The sequence below is a fragment of the Hyla sarda genome, chromosome 10, assembly GCF_029499605.1.
Source record: "Hyla sarda isolate aHylSar1 chromosome 10, aHylSar1.hap1, whole genome shotgun sequence".
Taxonomy (NCBI): domain Eukaryota; kingdom Metazoa; phylum Chordata; class Amphibia; order Anura; family Hylidae; genus Hyla; species Hyla sarda.
In genome coordinates this window covers 21,474,437-21,493,835 of record NC_079198.1, presented here as the reverse complement: position 1 = coordinate 21,493,835, position 19,399 = coordinate 21,474,437, and the positions used below count along the sequence as shown (strand labels likewise).

The 19,399-nt window shown below is 44.0% G+C and overlaps 1 protein-coding gene across 2 annotated transcripts; it reads left to right on the top strand.

Annotated features, from left to right (window-relative positions):
- Positions 1–1,607: 1,607 nt before the first annotated feature.
- On the top strand, positions 1,608–19,237 carry EMC10 (ER membrane protein complex subunit 10). Of its 2 annotated transcripts, XM_056542195.1 has the most exons (8): positions 1,608–1,832; positions 3,570–3,636; positions 5,124–5,236; positions 5,327–5,425; positions 7,615–7,796; positions 7,877–7,970; positions 9,276–9,368; positions 18,909–19,237. In XM_056542195.1, exons 1-7 carry the CDS (start codon positions 1,635–1,637, stop codon positions 9,357–9,359), a joined length of 837 nt encoding a protein of 278 aa, XP_056398170.1. In that variant the 5' UTR covers positions 1,608–1,634; the 3' UTR covers positions 9,360–9,368; positions 18,909–19,237. The 2 variants fall into 2 exon arrangements, with proteins under 2 accessions (XP_056398170.1, XP_056398169.1); XM_056542194.1 differs by lacking the exon at positions 9,276–9,368 and having other exon boundaries at positions 18,909–19,228.
- The last annotated feature ends 162 nt before the right edge of the window (positions 19,238–19,399 follow it).

The following is a 19,399-nucleotide window of genomic DNA, read 5'->3' as shown; positions in this document are numbered from 1 at the left end:
CTCTAATAGACTTTGTTATATGGACTGTTCCTGTTCATTATTGCCTAAAATCTTCAGTAAAAGTTCTGACAAGTTTCTGCAAATCTCCGGTTGTGGACAATCAATTATTCACTATCTCCCTATCGCTCTTGGGAAGGGTGGCGGTAGGACAAGCATACAGAGAATGGCCCTCACCCTGGCGTCACGAATAGAAAGGGTTAAGCAAGCACCCTTTAGTAACCGCACAGCTACACACCCAGATACCCTACTCCCCCAGGCTATCACAAAAGGTTGGTACATAAAATGAGAAGATTGGGCTGGGGGAGAATGTGTGTAAGTGGGTAAGTAACTGGCTCAGTGATAGGAAACAGAGGGTGGTTATTAATGGTACTTACTCTGAGTGGGTGACCAACATTTCCCATGAATCCTCTGGCTTTGGGTGGGGGGTTTGATTACTGCATCTGGTGGTTGGGTAGGAGGGGAATGAAGTGGCACAGGGGTGATGAAGGGGTAAATGAAATGGCACAGAAGGGGGAGCAGTAGCATTTGTAATGCTGATACTGTTATCACCTCGTGCGCCGTAGGACGCATAATGCAATACGTGCAATTGGCGGCACGGCGGCGAGTGTGTCACAAATCTATGCATGTCCAAAAAGAGGATCACCAACATGAAAGGTTTGGTAAGCTCTGGCCTAAGTAGAAGGGTATAACTCCTTTATATCCCATGATGCCATAGAGGTAGCAGCAGTATACATATAGAGCTGAGTGGAGAGGGAGGGGTCTGAGAGCTGCCATGAGCAATCTATTAGGGGATGATGTCATCCGGTAGTTCAAAGGAAGTCGGCTGACCCAGGATTGACCACTTCCTCTGAAAGATAGGCCATGTAACTTTTGAGTGAGTCAGTGACTGGTGATCACATGACCCAGTTACAACAATGAACCGTATAGATGCAGCCGTGCTGGAATGAAACAAACAACGCTGTACGACTACAGTGAGTGCGCATGATATGGGCAAAACCCAGAGGGCTTTTTCAATATGGCGGAGATGTAGAAGGGTCACTGACCACTGTGGGTGTGGCCAAAACTTGTTGCCTATATTTATGCATAGACTATATGGGACTTGTTATCCTCTCCACCTACACATATGGTACATTTATTGCTAATGGCTTTTCTGTAGACCAATGTGCCTCCAGCTGTTGCAAAACTACAACTCCCAGCATGCCCGGACAGCCTTCGGCTGTCCGGGCATGCTGTGAGTTGTAGTTTTGCAACAGCTGGGGGCACCACTTTGGTAAACACTGCATTTTAGATAATTTAACAAAATGTGTGGTAGATAACCGGAACTGACCTACTACAGACGTGACGTCACATCTCTGCGCACCTCGTCAGCCCACGTCACCTAACCCCTCACGACAACGAGGCTCTGAATCGACATCGAGGCTTGACACGCAGCCAATGCACTTTTCAGGCCGTGTCACACGCCAATTCGATTGACGTAAAGTCAACTTAACTTTAAACCGTAGTGACATAGCGTAAAATTCATCATGGATTTTAAGAGAAGTGCCGTCATTAAAAAGTGAAAACTAAAATAAACTCGCCCTCCCCCTATCCTAAGATCAATGGTATGATCCGTCGCTGGAGGCCTGGTATTGCGCATGCGTACAGCTTTGAATTGCCCGTCTGTGACTGTCATGGCTGCCGTCGTGTGTGGACGGAGGAGAAACGGGGAAATGGTCGGGTCCTCGTCGTTTTGGAGTCCGCTGTCCTGCTGTGCCGGATATAGTTGTCTAGTATTTGTAGTACTTTCTATTTCTTTACCTTCTGGGATTCTAGGCAATGTCTGCAGGGTGAAGGTGAGGGGCTGTCACTGACTATACGTTTATGTATTGTGTATATATATATATATATATATATATATATATACACACACGCACATATATGACGCTTCATGGTATATTACGAGCTCTGCGCATTTCTGATATACTTTGTAACATCTCTGCTTGTTGTCATTGAATGGAAACATTCTCATTTACACCCAGAGGCCCTACTGCAGTGTTTCCCAACTGATGTGCCTCCAGCTGTTGCAAGACTACAACTCCCAGCATGCCCTGATAGCCATTTGCTGTAATAGCTGTAATATGGCTGCAAACAACATTTTTTTGTTTTTAAATATTTCATAAGGGCTCGTTCTCATGGACGAATCAGCAGCGTATTTTATGCTGCGGATCCGCTGTCGATGGACCCTAGATCAGTGTTTCCCGACCAGGGTGCCTCCTAGATGTTGCAAAATTACAATTCCCTGTATGACCGAACAGCCGAAGGCTGTCCTGGCATGCTGTGAGTTGTAGTTTTGTAACAGTTGGAGGCACCCTGGTTGGGAAACACTGCCCTAGATTGTGCCTAAAGCTGTGCCTGCTCGTAGCTGCTATGAGCTAACCCACTGTGATGTGCGAGTCGCCACGCTCATGCGCAGTATACTCGCGCACATGGCGGCTGCTCCCTGAGCTAGACCGAGAGCAGCCGCAATGTGTGCGAGTATACTGCGCATGTGTGTGCGCCAAATCGTATATAACAGCGTGTCTGCTCAGGCACAGATGGAGGCACAATGTTAGGGTTCCATCGTCGGTGGATCCATCCGTGTGAGCGTACCCTAAGGGTACGTTCACACTCGCGGATTGTCGCAGCGTATTTATGCTGCGGATCCGCTGGTGAAGGCCCCGCTCTATGCTGGCTTTACATGTGTCTGCTCATAGCGGCAATACTCCGCTACCAGCAGACACAGTGCAGCGATGTGCGCGGCGTACTCACACATCATGGCTGCTCTCCCTGCTCTGAGCTAGGCAGAGAGCTCCCGCGATGTGCGAGTATACTGCGACTTTGACAGGGGAATGAAGTGGCACAGACATTGCAGTGTGTCTGCTGGTAGTGGTGTATTGCCGCTACGAGCAGGCACATGTAAAGCCAGCATAGAGCGGGCCTTCACCAGCGGATCCGCAGCGTAAAATATGCTGGAAATCTGCGCGTGTGAACGTACCATTAGGGTGCGTTCACACGTGCAGATTTAGTGCTGCAGATTTTGTTACCCATTGACTTCAATGAGCAGCAAAATTTGCTGAAGCAGATCTGCAGCAGATCTGCAGCAGTAAATACGCACTGCGTTCACTCGTGCATATTTTCTGCTGCAGATTTGCCTCAGCAGATTTTGCTGCCCATTGACTTCAATGGGCGGCAAAATCTGCAGCAGCAGATCTGCAGTGAAATTACGCTTGTGTGAACGCACCTTTATGATGTATTCACATGTACAGTATTCTGTGCAGATTTGATGCGCAGGATTTCGATGTAAACTAAATGACTGAGCACAGCTTCAAATCCTGCACATCATATCTGCGCAGGATACTGTACGTGTGAATAGACCCTTGGTTGGCCGGTTGTTTTCTTGATTAAAAGAGTAGTGCAGTGAAAAATAACTTATCCCCAATCCAATTAGTGAAGACCCATGGAACAGATGCATGTCGGCTGTTGTACGCTGCATTACATCTTGTAATGGGGTAGTAATGCATAATGCTGATGCCGTTTTTTTTTTTCTGCAGGCAGGTGATGGCAGAGAATCGGAGAGTTGTGGAGCAAACCTGGACCTGGAGCATTCATTTGAGATTGGTAAATGATCAGGCTTGGCTGCGTGTCCTTATGGATGTTCACTAACTAAAATACCATTGCCAGCAGCTATTTGCTGGAGGAATATCACAGGGTACCTGGTGTCTGCACAGCCAGTCACAGGTTTTATGTTTGAAGCAGGTTTGCATTGAAAACTGAGGTCCCTTGAATAAAGCATCTTTTTTTTTTTAATTTTTTTTTAATTTTTATTCTAGATCAGGGTCTCAAATTATCTAGGGGTCACTGGAGGTAGAGGCTGGGTGAGGCTATGCCGCATGTGCCCCTCACGTATAATGCCCCCATCATGCGCCACTCACGTATGATGCCCCTCACATAATGCCCCAGGGGCATTATATGTGAGGGGCACAGCACAGGGGACCCCACCTGTCATGTGCTCTTCACATATAATGCCCCCTGTGCTTTGCCTCTCACATTAAATATTCCCTTTTCTCTGCCCCCCCTCCTCCTTCTGTACGATATAGTGCCCTATATCCATAGGTATAAAGCTATCCTTCGTACAAGATAGAGGTAGGTATAAGGCAATCCTTCATGTAAGATAGAGATAGGTATAAGGCTATTCTTCATATAAGATAGAGATAGGTATAAGGCTATCCATCATATAAGATAGAGATAGGCATAAAGCTATCCTTCGTATAAGATAATGATAGGTATAAGGCTATCCTTCATATAAGATAGAGATAGGTATAAGGCTATCCTTCATATAAGATAGAGATAGGTATAAGGCTATCCTTCATATAAGATAGAGATAGGTATAAGTCTATCCTTCATATAAGATAGAGATAGGTATAAGTCTATCCTTCATATAAGATAGAGATAGGTATAAGGCTATCCTTCATATAAGATAGAGATAGGTATAAGGCTATCCTTCATATAAGATAGAGATAGGTATAAGGCTATCCTTCATATAAGATAGGGATAGGTATAAGGCTATCCTTCATATAAGATAGAGATAGGTATATGGGAAATATGTTACTGCATAACTTCCAAACGGCTGGAGATATTTTGAGAATACTTGGTCACTTGTTATTTATATGTCCACTTAAAATATAGGATAATTAATTTCAACTCTTAACTACCCCCATTTGTGAGGGTCATAGTTTTTGTTTAAAGTCCCATGCAAATCTATGGGAAATGTATGGAAATGTCGGGTTAGGGGGGTTGGGATAGGAGGACGAGATATGACAACAATATATGGGGATGGGATATGAAGTCAAAAGCTTCCTCCTCTGTTGATTTTCCTCCCTAACAAGGATGAGGAAGGAAAAACCGGGCAACGCCGGGTACTCAGCTAGTTATATAAATGCCCATATAATGCCAGATTGCCCAGGGCACTTTTAGGAGAAACATCAAAAGGGCAGGTGCTCAAGCCCCCTTTCTAGTCAACCTATGCACGTCCCTGTAGTCATGGTAAAAATAGAACATATATAACTTTGTCTTGTGTTTTTTCTTTCTTCTGTGTTATAAAACAGATGATAGCATCAACTTTAAGAAGAGAGGCATGCTGATCTGGGGCTCCACTGCAGACCAGGGTGTCTCCATCTTACAGAAGCAACTTACGGAAGATGAAAGGAACAAATTAAGAGTAAGTCATAATGGCGGAAATACGTACGGTGGGAGGTTGTCTGCAGGCAGTCCAGTGATCACTCAAGATTTTATATTTTATCACTGGCAGGATATTGCAAATCTAAATGGACTTTACAGAATTCGGATCCCTCGTAAACTGGGAGTTACTGAAGAGTCCCATGAATACGTCACGTCGTTTGTCCGAGCGGTACGTTCAGCGCAGTCTTTGTTGTCACTGTCGGGCTATGCTCTAACGGCCGAATCTGGTGAGACATTCCGCTCGGAAATCCATTGCAGCAGAGTCCTATTGTTTTCATTGGGATTGTGCACGTGGTTGAATTTTCGCTTCTGGCCTCCGCAGAAAGAACTGCCATGTCAATTCTTATTGGTAAAATCTACTTGGAAACTGCATGTTTCCGAGCGGTCCTAGGGAAGGCTTGTTCTGCTAGTACCTGCTGTCTGAGTAATGTTTGCACAGAAATTGTGCAGACATTCAGCCCCGTGAACATAGCTTTAGGGTAAATTTGCACTAGATGAATTTACTGCATTTTTTTGCCACAAGTTATCTATCTACTGTTTCCCTTATTTAACCCTTTCCTGCACCTTGACCTAATAGTATGTGAAGATGCTGAGGTAGTTAAAGAGTACCTGTCATCTAACCATATTTTTTTTAACTAACTCAGATTATATTCCTTAATTACTCCTAACACCCCTCCTGCCCTTAAAGGGGTATTCCGGGCAAAAACATTTCATCCCCTATCCAAAGGTTAGGGGATAAGATGTCTGATTGCGGGGGCCCCGCTGCTGAGACCCCCACGATTCCCTGCAGCACCCGCATTCAATGCGGGTGCTGAATCTCCAGTTTCAGAAACCTCCAGGTTTCCTGGACTGGGGACATCACGCCACGCCCTCTCCATTCATGTCTATGGGAGGGGGCGTGACGCCTGTCACGCCCCCTCCCATAGACATGAATGGAGGGGGCGTGACGTCCGGAGGTATCCAAAACTGGACTATCCTTTGAATAGGGATAAAAAAAATTGCCCGGAATACCCCTTTAAATAAATTCCGAGATTTAAAAAGCTGTGTATCATACCTTTCCCCTTTCTCACATTGTGTGAGCTCCCGGCAGGACAAAGTGGGCGTTCTCCAGCAGGCGCAACGTTACTGAAGCCTATGAGAGCTGTGCCTCGCGCACACTTCCCTAGTTTGGTCTCCTGCCAGGCAGGGAGGAGACTAAACTGACTTGTGGCAGGGAACAGAACAGAGCCACCTAGTGGCCGTTTTTTTCAATCACGTTAAAAACATATAAAGGTTGAGAATTGTGTCTTATAATTACATAAGGAACAATATAATAAAAGTTTAGTTTGGTGACAGGTACTCTTTAAAGCATCTTGATTTACGGTTACATCAGAGTAAATATGTTGGCATTGTGGGGGGGGGGGGGGGGCTTGTATCTGTGTTCTCCTGCCCTAGAGACATGATGGGTGGGTCAGGTGTAACTATGGAGACACCCTGGGACCTATAAGGGTACCCAGGGCTGTCTCTTGTTCAAGCCTGTGAGCATACAGCAGTTGTAAATGGGTAAAAACTTCTAGTGAAAACACTTTTTTCATTCCACCATTTTTATAATTTGTTGTACGTGTCATTTAAGAAAACTTTTGATGTGTCATAAACACATAGGAAAAGTTATCAGTCAGGGTTTGAGTGTTCAGATCTCCGACCGATTACGAGCTGGGAAGGTCCGTGCTTGGGGCATTCTCTCCTGACTGATAAAACTTTTGATGTTCCTAGTACAAAAGTATTTTTGACAGGTTCGCTTTAACCTGCAGGGAGCTAGAACGGCTCCTACTTGGATGTTAAAGGGGTACTCCGGCGCTTAGACATTTTATCCCCTATCCAAAGGATAGGGGATAAGATGCCTAATCACAGGGGTCCCGCCGCTGGGGACCCCTGGGATCTTGCACGCCGCTCCCCGTGAAAATCAGTCCCCGGAGCGTGTTCGCTCCGGGTCTGATTACTGTCGATCACGGGGCCAGAGCGTTGTGACGTCACGGCTTCGCCCCCTCAGTGCAAGCCTATGGGAGGGCCGTCACGCCCCCTCCCATAGACTTGCATTGAGGGGCGGGGCGTGACGTCACACGGGGGTGGAGACTTGACGTCACGCTCTTTCGCTTGCGTGGTCGGGATCCGAAGCCTCTAGCGTTGCCGGAAGCCGTTGAGGTGGGTGCTGCAGCCGAGATCCGGGGGTCCCCAGCAACCCCGCGATCTGACCTCTTATCCCCTATCCTTTGGATAGGGGATAAGATGTCTAGGGGCGGAGTACCCCTTTAAGTAGCAGAAACCATCTATTTATTTATTTTATTTTATTATGTAAATGGATTTTGTCTTTTTCTACAGTGTTCCATGGTTGAATCTCACCTCTCAGACCAACTCATGGTTCATACAGACATTTCCGGGAACATAGTGGGAGTGTCCATTGTAACCCTCCCTGGGTCCTGCAGCGGTGCAGAGGTGGAAGACGTTGATTTGGAACAATTTAACACCACTGTCTACATCCAGCAGCCGATCCCAGCAGCAGTGTGAGTCCATGACCGCCGGAGTCCTTCACATCTAGCTGTAGTAGTAGCTCAGATCTGACTTTGTCCTCTCTTTTTTTTAGGCCTGAGACAGCGGCTTTCATTGAAAGACTGGAGATGGAGCAGGCACAAAAAGCTAAAAATCCTCAGGAACAGAAATCCTTTTTTGCTAAATACGTAAGTTTTACTAGGAAAATTAACTGTAAGATCAATGCTATTAATAAAAGATTTATTCATGTTATTAGGTTGTCTCATAAAGACAGCCCTGTGTTAGAGTTGTTAGGGAATTCAATGGATTCCTTCAAGTATATTGTTTGTTTCTGAATCAGTAATTAAGTGACTAGGCCTAGGAGAAGACAAATGAATGACACAGACTCCAAAGCTGTATACAGACTCTTCTGACGTTTTTACTACAGAAACCAAATTCTTATAGACATATATGAAAGGATGGCACATTTCAAGATTATACTTGATCACATGGCTGTCTTATCTCTAAGCAGGAAGGACGATGTATCTGTATAAGGCTTCAAACTAAATGGCCTTGAAGCTTTCCTGTAAGCTCAGCAATTGTAACCTTGAATCACAGGCTTCCTGGCCATAATTGCTGTTGAAGTTTATGATTAGTTCATAATGAAAGAAATACAGACAAGATGGCTGATGATATATAAGATGGAGTTTACAATATAAAAGGAGTATATGAAAACATTTATAAGAACACATAACAAGCTGACTTCCCTCACGTAGTACAGCCTGTCCACTGTGTGTCAGGATTAGAAAAAAACTCCTGCTAACTAGTAAGCTGTGGCTGGGCATACCTGTCCTCTGCAGTGACCACTACAGGGGAATTGTGGTATTACATGCCATTCACCTATGTACAAAAATACCCTTTGCCAAAGTGAGTGATGCTTTTTAATGGACCCTCCTCTATGATGTTTAAATGCTTTTATAAGGCATTTAGAAATGGATTGTCAAATTAAGACAACAACCTTAAAGGGGTACGCCGCCCCTAGACATCTTATCCCCTATCCAAAGGAGAGGGAATGAGATGTCTGATGGCGGGGGTCCCTCCGCTGGGGACCCCCGTGATCTCTGCTGTGGCACCCCACATGAGCAGGGTGTGTCATGAGCAGGGTGTGACTGTGACGTCACAAGCCTCCGTCGCTGCACCTGACGCTCTAAAGCAGTGGTCTCCAACCTGCGGACCTCCAGATGTTGCAAAACTACAACTCCAGGCTGTCCGGGCATGCTGGGAGTTATAGTTTGCAACAACTGGACGTCCGCAGGTTGAAGACCACTGCTCTAATGGAACGCCCGGTGCGGCAGGGAGATCGCGGGGCCCCCCAGCGATCAGACATCTTATCCCCTATCGGTGGAGTACCCCTTTAATGTTCTTCATAGAGCAATATTAGAGACAGTCTCCTTCAGACCTCCTGTGCTCAGGATATTTTGTGACTGCCTGTCTTGTTCTCTCCCTCCTCACAGTGGCATATAATACTAGGAGGGGCACTGTTGCTAATGTTAACCAATTCGGCGAAAGTACCAAGGGAGCCAGGACAGCAGGCCTGAGGAACTGAAGTAATATACTTGACCTCAACTTTATCCCTTCTCTAATGCTCCTCTACCTACTTGCACTTTTTTTCCCTCTGAGCTCTGAGACCAGACTAATATTAGTAATAAATAGGGAAGAGCTAATTTTTATAATTTATTTATTAATGTTTTTTTTTTTTTTATCCTCAAGCGTTAGTCAGTATTCCCCAACCTGAGGCTCTAAAGTGATTGCCATATGGCTGTCAGGCCATGCTAGGAGTTGTAGTATGGCAGTGACTCCCAACCAGGGTGCCTCAAGCCTCGACCACGGTTTTAGGTCCGGTGGAAAACCGCATACGGGGCAAAAATGAGCCGACTGCAGGCAGAGTTTCACTCCAGTCGGCTCGTTGAAATGAATTGCATACGGCAGGGACACGGGAGCGCAAGGCTTTAGCCCCCCCCCCCCCCCCCCCCTAGCCGTATGCGGTCCCGTATGGCGGAAAACGTGATCCCAGCCTAAGATGTCAGGACACAGTGCATTCCATTGTGTATGAGGTGGCCTATCTCAAGCCTGTGCCCTTTTTGACCCTCAGCCAAAAGCGCCTACAATCGGGCCTGTAAGCATTGTGTATGGACCATGTAGCTAGGGCTGGGCAGTATGACCAAATATGTGTATCGCGGTATTTCTGTAACTTATGGCGGTCCCACGGTATTTCCCCCCCCCCCCCCAAATTAATTATTAGCCCAGCGCTGCGCAGTCTCCATCGGGGTACTACTCACGTCACCCGCAAGCTCTTCTTTCCTCATCCTCCTGTTTGTTGCGGCCGCCGGTGCTGACACTCTATAGCTGTATCCCTATGCCCGGGCTGCAATAGGTAAAAAAATATAAACTGGGGACGGGAACGTCAGACAGCAGTCAGCCTATCACCAGCCGCAGCGATGTTCCGCCTCGGCCGGTGATAGGCTGAGCCCACTGTCATGTAAGGAGCCTGCTTCTTACATGACAGTGCGCTCAACCTATCACCGGCCGAGGTGGAACATCGCTGCGGCCGGTGATAGGCTGACAGCTTTACGACAATCCATTCCCTAGGAAGCTGGTCCGGACCGACGGGGAAGGTGAGTTAAAGTTTATTTTGTTTACCTTTTGCAGCCCGGGCATAGGGATACAGTATAGAGCAGTGGTCTTCAACCTACGGACCTCCAGATGTTGCAAAACTACAACTCCCAGCATGCCCGGACAGCCAACGGCTGTCCGGGCATGCTGGGAGTTACAGTTTCGCAACATCTGGAGGTTGAAGACAGTGCAGCGCTGGGTTAATAATTAATTGGGGGGGGGCAGAACAGCGCTCGCGGGTCACATATGATTAGTTCCCCGATGTGGGGACAGCGCGCTGCGGCTGATTCATTCATTCCCGAGGGGGAGGGGCCAAAACGGTATTGCGGTATGGGTTAAAATTCATATCGTGCAGGATTTTTTTTTTTCCGGTATGAATAGGTATACTGCCCAGCCCTATTTGTAGCAAAGGAAAAAGGCAGCTTGGTCTGATGAATCCTACATATATGCTGTTGCTATTACTGCATTTTGCCATTAGATGGTGCTATAGAGCTATTTGGGCTGAGAGCAGATATAGTACAGGAGCTCTTTGTGATATTTTATAATTGCTGTAGGTTACTTAGACAAGCAGTGATTTATTTGGCTCAATGAAGAATTGTTATTTAAGTGTTGACACACAGTCTGCAAATATTATCCGAACAATCCTGATGCTTTAAAGCAGAGTTCTCCAGCCAATGGCTGTCTGGGCATGCTGGGAGTTGTAGTTTGCAACATCTGGAGGGCCACAGTTTGAAGACCACTACTTTAGACCAACATGATCATTAGGGAGCAACTACGATAACACTGTTTTACATTTCAAACAAAATATTTTTTTTTACTTTTTAGTGTGTATGTGTGTGTATATATATATGTGTATATATATATATATATATATATAATTTTTTTTATTTTTTTTTGTCCCATTGACTTCAATAGATAGCAAAATCATCTGCAAACAAATGTGCAGCAAAATAAAAGGCTATCTCCAATTCTTTTAACCCCTTAACGACCACGGATGTAAATGTACATCCTGGTGCAGCGGTACTTAGCGCACCAGGACGTACATCTACGTCCTGTGTATGACCGCGAGCATCGGAGCGGTCCTCGCGTCATACACGGCAGGTTCCAGCTGCTAGCAGCAGCCGGGGACCCGCCGGTAATGGCCAACATCCGCGATTGCACGGATGTCCGCCATTAACCCCTCAGATGCCGTGATCAGTACAGATCGCGGCAGTGTGCATGTTGAAATAGATGATCGGATCGCCCGCAGCACTGCCACGGGGATCTTATCATCTGTAATGGAGGATGGAGGTCCCCTAACCTGCCTCCGCCCGTCTCACGCCGTCTCCTGCTCTGGTCTCAGATCGAGCAGACCAGAGCAGAAGATAGCTGATAATACTGATTAGTGCTATGCCCTATGCATAGCACTGAACAGTATTAGCAATCAAATGATTGCTATAGATAGTCCCCTATGAGGACATAAAAAGTGTAAAAAAATAAAAAAAATAAAGTAAAAATAAGTGAAAAATCCCCTCCCCCAATAAAAATGAAAATTGTCAGTTTTTCCCATTTTTACCCCCAAAAAGCGTAATTTTTTTTATAAACATTTGGTAACGCCGCGTGCGTAAATGTCCGAACTATCAAAATATAATGTTATTGATCCCGTATGGTGAACGACGTAAACATAAAAAATAAATTTAAAAAATTATGCTATTTAGTCACATTTTATTCCCCAAAAAATTTTTTTATAAAAAAAATGATCTAAAAGTTTTATATACGCAAATATGTACTCTGGTGGAAAACACTATTTACATTTTTTTTAATTTTTTTTATATATAAACTGGTGCCGGAAAGTTAAACAGATTTGTAAATGACTTCTATTAAAAAATCTTAATCCTTCCAGTAGTTATTAGCAGCTGTATACTACAGAGGAAGTTCTCTTCTTTTTTAATTTATTTTCTGTCTGACCACAGTGCTCTCTGCTGACGCCTCTGTTCATGTGAGGAACTGGCCAGAGCAGGAGAAAATCCCATGCGCTCAAAATGTGTCAAGATGGGGTCTTCTGTGATGTAAAGTTGTTGCAAGATTTTTAACAAAGATTTGGAAATAAAGCCGTTTGTTCTTTAGAAACTGAATCGTTCTTCGTTTTTGCTGATGCAGCTTTCATGACCTAAAAACTGCTGTATAATACGCTGTCTGCTGCCTCAGGTTTTGTCGCGGACTCTTCTTGTATGGTACATGGAGCTCCCTGTATTGAGAGCCCCTCATCTCACCTTTAAATTACAGCTATAGGAATCTTCAGCTTGGAATCTAGAGCTGTCAATAATAACTAAGAAAAGAGGTGGGAAAGCTTTTAACACAGGCAGCTTCATGCACCGAACGAGAAGAGCCCGCCTCCTGGACTCTTCTTGAGGCAACAGACAGGACTGTAAACAGTGGATTTCTCGGTCATGCAAGCTGCATCACAGACCCCAGTGATGGTTGGGTCTCCTCCCAAATGTCTGTATGGGGATGTCAGCTGTTTTGATGACTGAGGACTGTGGACAGACTCTCTTGACTACATTGATCAAAGGGTTAAACAGACCTTTTATAAAAGGTTCCTTCATTCCTGTCTATTAAAACTAAAGGTAGGCAGTCAGCTAAGCGTCCTCTGCAGATCTGCTTGGGAAGCAGTAACATTTTTTTTTTATTTTTTATTTTTTTTACATCAGAAAAAAACCCTTTATAAAAATCATCAAAAAGTGTAAAGGCCCTTAAAGAGTACCTGTCATGATCTTGATAAATTTTATAATCATCCCAGTTCACTGCCCCCATCATGAAAAACCACCCCCTGCCTTTATTTTTATTATTTTTTTTAGTTTTTCTACCTTGATATCGCTCTGTATTTTCTGCTCAGTCTCAGTCAGATTCCCAGACAGGGAAGGGGCGTTCCCCAGCAGGTGTGACATCATCTGAAGCCATACAGGGGAGAACTTCCTCCCTCACTCTGCTACACACAGCCCAGAGCAGTTCAGTGTGAGATCAGCTATGATTGGATAAGGCTGCACACCCACCCCTCAGCACTCCAGATTGCATTTCCTGAGTTTGGACTTCTGCCAGGCCAGCAGGAGTCCAAAGTCTGTGTAAGAGATGGGAAGGGGGGGGGGGGGGTTGCTCTGGACAAGTAGGGAGACACCTAGTGGCACCTTTTTTTTTTTTTTTTTTTTTTTTTTTTTTTTTTTACACAAATAAAACATAGTAAACTTCATTTAAAACAAAGAACATTACAGATTTTTTTTTATTTACCATAAGGAGTGCAATAGCAAAATTTAGTTTTAATGAGAGCGACCATTTAAGGAGTTAGCTATTAATCTATGATCAGAATAGAAGATAACTATCCAATCATTGGTGGTCCAAATACTGGGAACCCCTGCAGTCTGGATAATAGGGACCCATGCCATTTGTCAGAATGGGGCAGCGGAACGCTCATGCGTTTCAACACTCCATTCATTTCTATGGGAGCTTCCCAAGATAGCCAAACATCATACTGGGCTATCTCCACAGCTCCTATAGAGAATAAGTGGATCTGCAGCACTTCTAGCACAACACCTTCAATCAATGTGTGGTTGTGGATTTCAAGTAGAACTGTATTGTCCAGGATTATAAAAATAAAATAGAAAAATTATAATAAAAATTGTTCTAATAATAAAAATAATTATAATAAATAAAAATAATAATAATAAAAATAATTATAATAAAAAAAAAATAATAATAATAAATAAATAAGAATTGCTCTTTCCTTCCTAAAATAACATCACAGATTTTATTTGGTATTGCAACATAGTCCCATTCACTTCAATGGAGCGAAGTTCCAATACCAGACATAACCTTTGGACTGCCCATGTCATATAACAATCCGTAAACTAAATTTTCCATTGTCGCCATACAGAGCCTCGGCTTTATAGCTTCGCAATGATGAAATCTCATTGTCATTGTTTCTCTTGGATGCAAGCCAAAAAATAAACCAGTGCCTATAGGAAACTATATCTATCTTTGTCTGCTGCACGTAACTGGGTGTAAAGAAGGTTGGCCTGACCTGGTACTATCGCCCTGCAGACAGTCATACCTGCATACGCTTATTCTCAGGTGTTATTGGAGTGTAGTATTACAGAGTGCTGCGGGTGGAGATAGCTGAGCATAATAGATGTAATTCAGAAGATCTAGGCCAGTGTTTTCCAACCAGTGTGCCTCCAGCTGTTGCAAAACTACAACTCCCAGCATGCCCGGACAGCCAACGGCTGTCCGGGCATGCTGGGTGTTGTAGTTTTGCAACAGCTGGAGGTACACTGGGAAACACTAATATAGGGTAATGTGGGTACATACTGATACTGGTCTCAGGGTTCTAGTTGCGAAAGTGTATTATAACCTCGAACTCGCGCACACAGTCGCCTCAGACCTCAGGTCTTTTTGAACTGATTTCATTTTGTGCTTTGTAGAGAATTACATATACATTCCTAAAGGCTCTGGACACCTTTTACAAACCTTTTTGTTTTGGCCCTAATATTTCAAAAATGGAAAATGAAGCAACTTTGCCATAGGTCTTTATTAAAAATTTCCTATCGTATTGTTTCTACAGCTTCCAATGAAATTCCCACCTCCTCCTTTCTCCTGTTTGTCTCCTGCCTTGTACTAATGTACGTTTCATATGTTATCCAGAAGTAGAGAGGAGAGAGCATGGAATATGACTGGAAGGAAAATTGTAGCAAGGATCCAGCTCCTGGGTGTGCAAAAAAACAAAACGTAACCTTTAATCGAGCACATTAAAACTCGCCACTCAGAGGCACGTGACATGTCACTTAAAAGAAGGGTGAAACGCCGACGCGTTTCGAGCTATTGCTCTTAGTCATGGAATATGACTGCAGGATCGGACGGCACAGTTTTTGTCTTTTACCATGAAGATACACAGTCTGAATAGTAGCTGTATAAATACTGTAGGACATTTTGAGTTAAAGGGGTTGTCCAGCGAAAGAAACAACCTGTGAATGGTGTCAAAAAGTTATAATAAAGCAACTAATATAATGTTGTTACAGCGGAGTAGCCATAGTGTAGAAATCTTCCATTATCAGCTGAGCTGTGTGTAGCTTTGTAGCTGTGATTAGAGATGAACGAACTTACAATAAATTCGTCACGAACTTCTCGACTCGGCAGTTGCTGACTTTTCCTGCATAAATTAGTTCAGCTTTCAGGTGCTCCCATGGGCTGGAAAAGGTGGATACAGTCCTAGAAGACTCTTTCCTTGGACTGTATCCACCTTTTCCAGCCCACCGGAGCACCTGAAAGCTGAACTAATTTATGCAGGAAAAGTCATCAACTGCCGAGCCGAGAAGTTCGTGACGAATCGAATATACTGTAAGTTCGCTCATCTCTAGCTGTGATGTATGTCATACTGTGTGAAAGCAGTATGAAAGCAGTCTCCTCCGTCCCTGTTTCTCCCCTCCTGTCTTTTGGGGGCCAAGGCATTGATGTCAAGGGGGACCTTATATTACTGCTACCCCCTATCCCTCCTGTCTGCTGCGGACCAGACCGTTGATGTGAAGAGGGGGGAGCTCATTTTACTGCTCTTTAGATTATTTTTTTTAATTTTTTTTTTAAGGCAGCAGAAAGCCGTTCTCCATCACAGTAGTTTCAGTCAGAACAGGCTCACTGCTGTCTTATCTGAGAGAGGCTTTGTGCTGCTTTAAAATCTAATGAGCAGTAATATCAGCCCACCCCCCTTGACATCAATGGTCTCACCCTGAGCAGACAGAAGGGAAGGAGGAACAGGAGCTCTGAATGTGACTTCACAACTAAAAGGGAGTGAGCAGAGCTAATATGGAGAGATCTCTGCACTGTGACTAATAACATTATATTAGTAAGTTGTTTTATTATACATTTCAATGCCATACACAAGTTGTTTCTGGACGATCCCTTTTTTAAGTCACTTTTTTTTTCTTTTTACTTATTGGGGCAATAATTTTTTATTTTTTTTCTAAATGTGTACCTTTTATGCTTCAATGTATTGTTCTGCGATCACTGCCCCCCTAGAAACAAGCATGTCTGGTGCTCCGCTTTGTTTTGGTGGTGGGCTCTTCACATTTCTCTTTCCTTGTGCACTGTGGTAGTTTTAGCAGACAAAAAATGTGATGGTCTCCATGAATTCTATTCAGGAAAAGTGTTTCGCAAGTCTTGGAATGACGAGAAGATCACTGGATGGAAAGGCCATATTAGTTGTTAGGGATAAAGGTGCAATACCAAATACAGGGCAAGAATGTTTACCATTCCACTGCTGTGATCAGTGTGCACCCCTGTGGTTGGATCACCACCGATAACTTTAACTAAATATCTTATGGATATTCCATCCGTGTTAAATCCTGCTGCTCAGTGTTTGGAACAAACTGTTCCGAACGCTGGAGCCGGGAGCTTGTGACATCATAGTCCCGCCCCCTCAATGCAAGTCTGTGGGAGGGGGCGTGATGGCTGTGGTATGTATGTTCCGGATGGCAATACCCCTTTATTATTGTATTCACAGATACCCATTCAATGTGTCTGGCAGTCCCCCCCCTTTTCTCTAGGGAGATAAGCAGAACATATGTCTGGTAGCCCCTTCTCTCCCCCTCCCCATTACAACAACATGCCTGACCAAATCTCTATTCTTTGTTGGATGGCATAGAGATAAAGCAATAAGAACAGATTCTCTGTCACTTCCAATATATTCAGAATTGCCTATAAAGCTGTCCTTGTTACTCATAGCAACCAATCAGAGCTTAGCTCTCTTATTTAAAACTTCTCTGTAAAAATAAGAAAAAAAAAATTATGTATACACACATACACAGTCATGTTCGTAAATGTTGGCACCCCTGAAATTCTTCACAGTAAAGGATTGCAGTAACAATGTTTTGCTATACACATGTTTTTCCTTTGAGTGTGTTGGAATTAAACAAAAACAAAAAAGGAGGAGAAAAAGCAAATTGGATATAATATCAAACTCCAAAAATGGTCTGGACAAAATTATTGGTACCCTTTCAAAATTGTGGAAAAATAAGATTGTTTCAAGCATGTGATGCTCCTTTTAAACTCAACTTAGGCAAGTAACAGGTCTGGGCAATATAAAAATCACACCTGAAAGCAGATAAAAAGGAGAGAAGTTCACTAAGTCTTTGCATTGTGTGTCTGTGTGTGCCACACACTAAGCATGGACAACAGAAAGAGGATAAGAGAACTGTCTGAGGACTTGAGAACCCAAATTGTGGAAAAATATCAACAATCTCAAGGTTACAAGTCCATCTCCAGAGATCTAGATTTGTCTTTGTCCACAGTTTGCAACATTATCAAGTTTACAACCCATGGCACTGTAGATAATCTCCCTGGGTGTGGACGGAAGAGAAAAAATGGTGAAAGGTTTCAACACAGGATAGTCCGGATGGTGGATAAGCAGCCCCAAACAAGTTCCAAAGATATTCAAGCTGTCCTGCAGGCTCAGGGGGCATCGGTGTCAGCGCGAATGGAAATGAAACACTATGGCAGGGAGGCCCAGGAGGACCCCACTGCTGACACGGACATAAAGCAAGACAACATTTGCCAAAATCCTTCTGGGAAAACGTCTTGTGGACAGATGAGACCAAGATAGAGCTTTTTGGTAAAGCACATCATTCTACTGTTTACCAAAAACGGAATGAGGCCTACAAAGAAAAGAACACAGTACCTACAGTGAAATATGGAGGAGGGTCAATGATGTTTTGGGGTTGTTTTGCTGCCTCTGGCACTGGGGGCCTTGAATGTGTACAAGGCATCATGAAATCTGAGGATTACCAATGGCTTTTGTGTCACACTGTACAGCCCAGTGTCAGCTGGGTTTGCATCCGGGTTGCGATCTTGGGTCTTCCAGCAGGACAATGACCCCAAACAGCAATGAGTCCAGGTCTAAATTCCATTGAACACCTGTGGAGAGATCTTAAAATTGCTGTTGGGAAAAGGCGCCTCCCAATAACACAGACCTGGAGCAGTTTGCAAAGGAAGAGTGGTCCAACATTCCGGCTGAGAGGTGTAAGAAGCTTATTGATGGTTATAGGAAGCGACTGATTTCAGTTATTTTTTCCAAAGGTGTGCAACCAAATAGTAAGTTAAGGACAATAATTTTTTTTTGTCCAGCCCATTTTTGGAGTTTGGCGACATTACATCCAATTTTTGCTTTTTTCCTCCCATTTTTGTTTTAGTTCCAATACACACAAAGGGAATAAACATGTGTATAGCAAAACATGTGTTACTGCCATCCTTTTCTGTGAGAAATACTTAATTTTCTAGAAAAATTTCAGGGGTGCCAACATTTACAGCCGTGACTGTATATATTATATAATTATTATAATAATAATTTTAATATAAAGAAATGTTTTAACAGGAATGCTTATCTGCCCCTTTCCCTCTGCCTGCTACCCTGACCTTTTGTGTGGGGATAACACTCGTCTGCTTTGTCTTCACAGTGGATGTACATAATTCCTGTTGTTCTGTTTTTGATGATGTCCGGAGCATCAGATGCCGGTAACCAAGGTGGAAATGGCGGAGGCGGTGGCAACGGTGGCGGAAGGTGATTGGACGTGAGATGCAATCTGCAGCTAAACACCGGCTGCTTGCTGCTGAAGCGTGGAAACTGCGTCATCCTGATCAAGATCTGGAGGATGCGTTTATTTTGTCTTAAAAAAAACTTTTTTGTTTTTTTTGTTTTTTCTTATGATCAAATTGTTGTTGCCGCACCGGAGACCCAATACAACCTAATTTATTAACTTGTAATCATTTGCACTGGCTATTTGAAGAATACACTCTAGGTTGGGTAAGCTAAATAGTTTTTTTGCATCTTTTTGGGATAGAAAATACTTCTTATTCTTGGACAGACACATCTGCTCTACTGTGCCAGGGCCAGCACAGGGTAGTGCAGTGTTTCCCTACCAGGGCGCCTTAGCTGTTGCAAAACTAC

Bases quoted from the DNA above. Each gene is read 5' to 3' on its own strand.
- EMC10 (XM_056542194.1), top strand. From the start codon at position 1,635: ATGCGTACAGCTTTGAATTGCCCGTCTGTGACTGTCATGGCTGCCGTC. The intron at 3,637-5,123 runs GTAAATGATCAG...GTTATAAAACAG, and splicing joins GGAGCATTCATTTGAGATTG to ATGATAGCATCAACTTTAAG. The intron at 5,426-7,614 runs GTACGTTCAGCG...CTTTTTCTACAG, and splicing joins TCACGTCGTTTGTCCGAGCG to TGTTCCATGGTTGAATCTCA.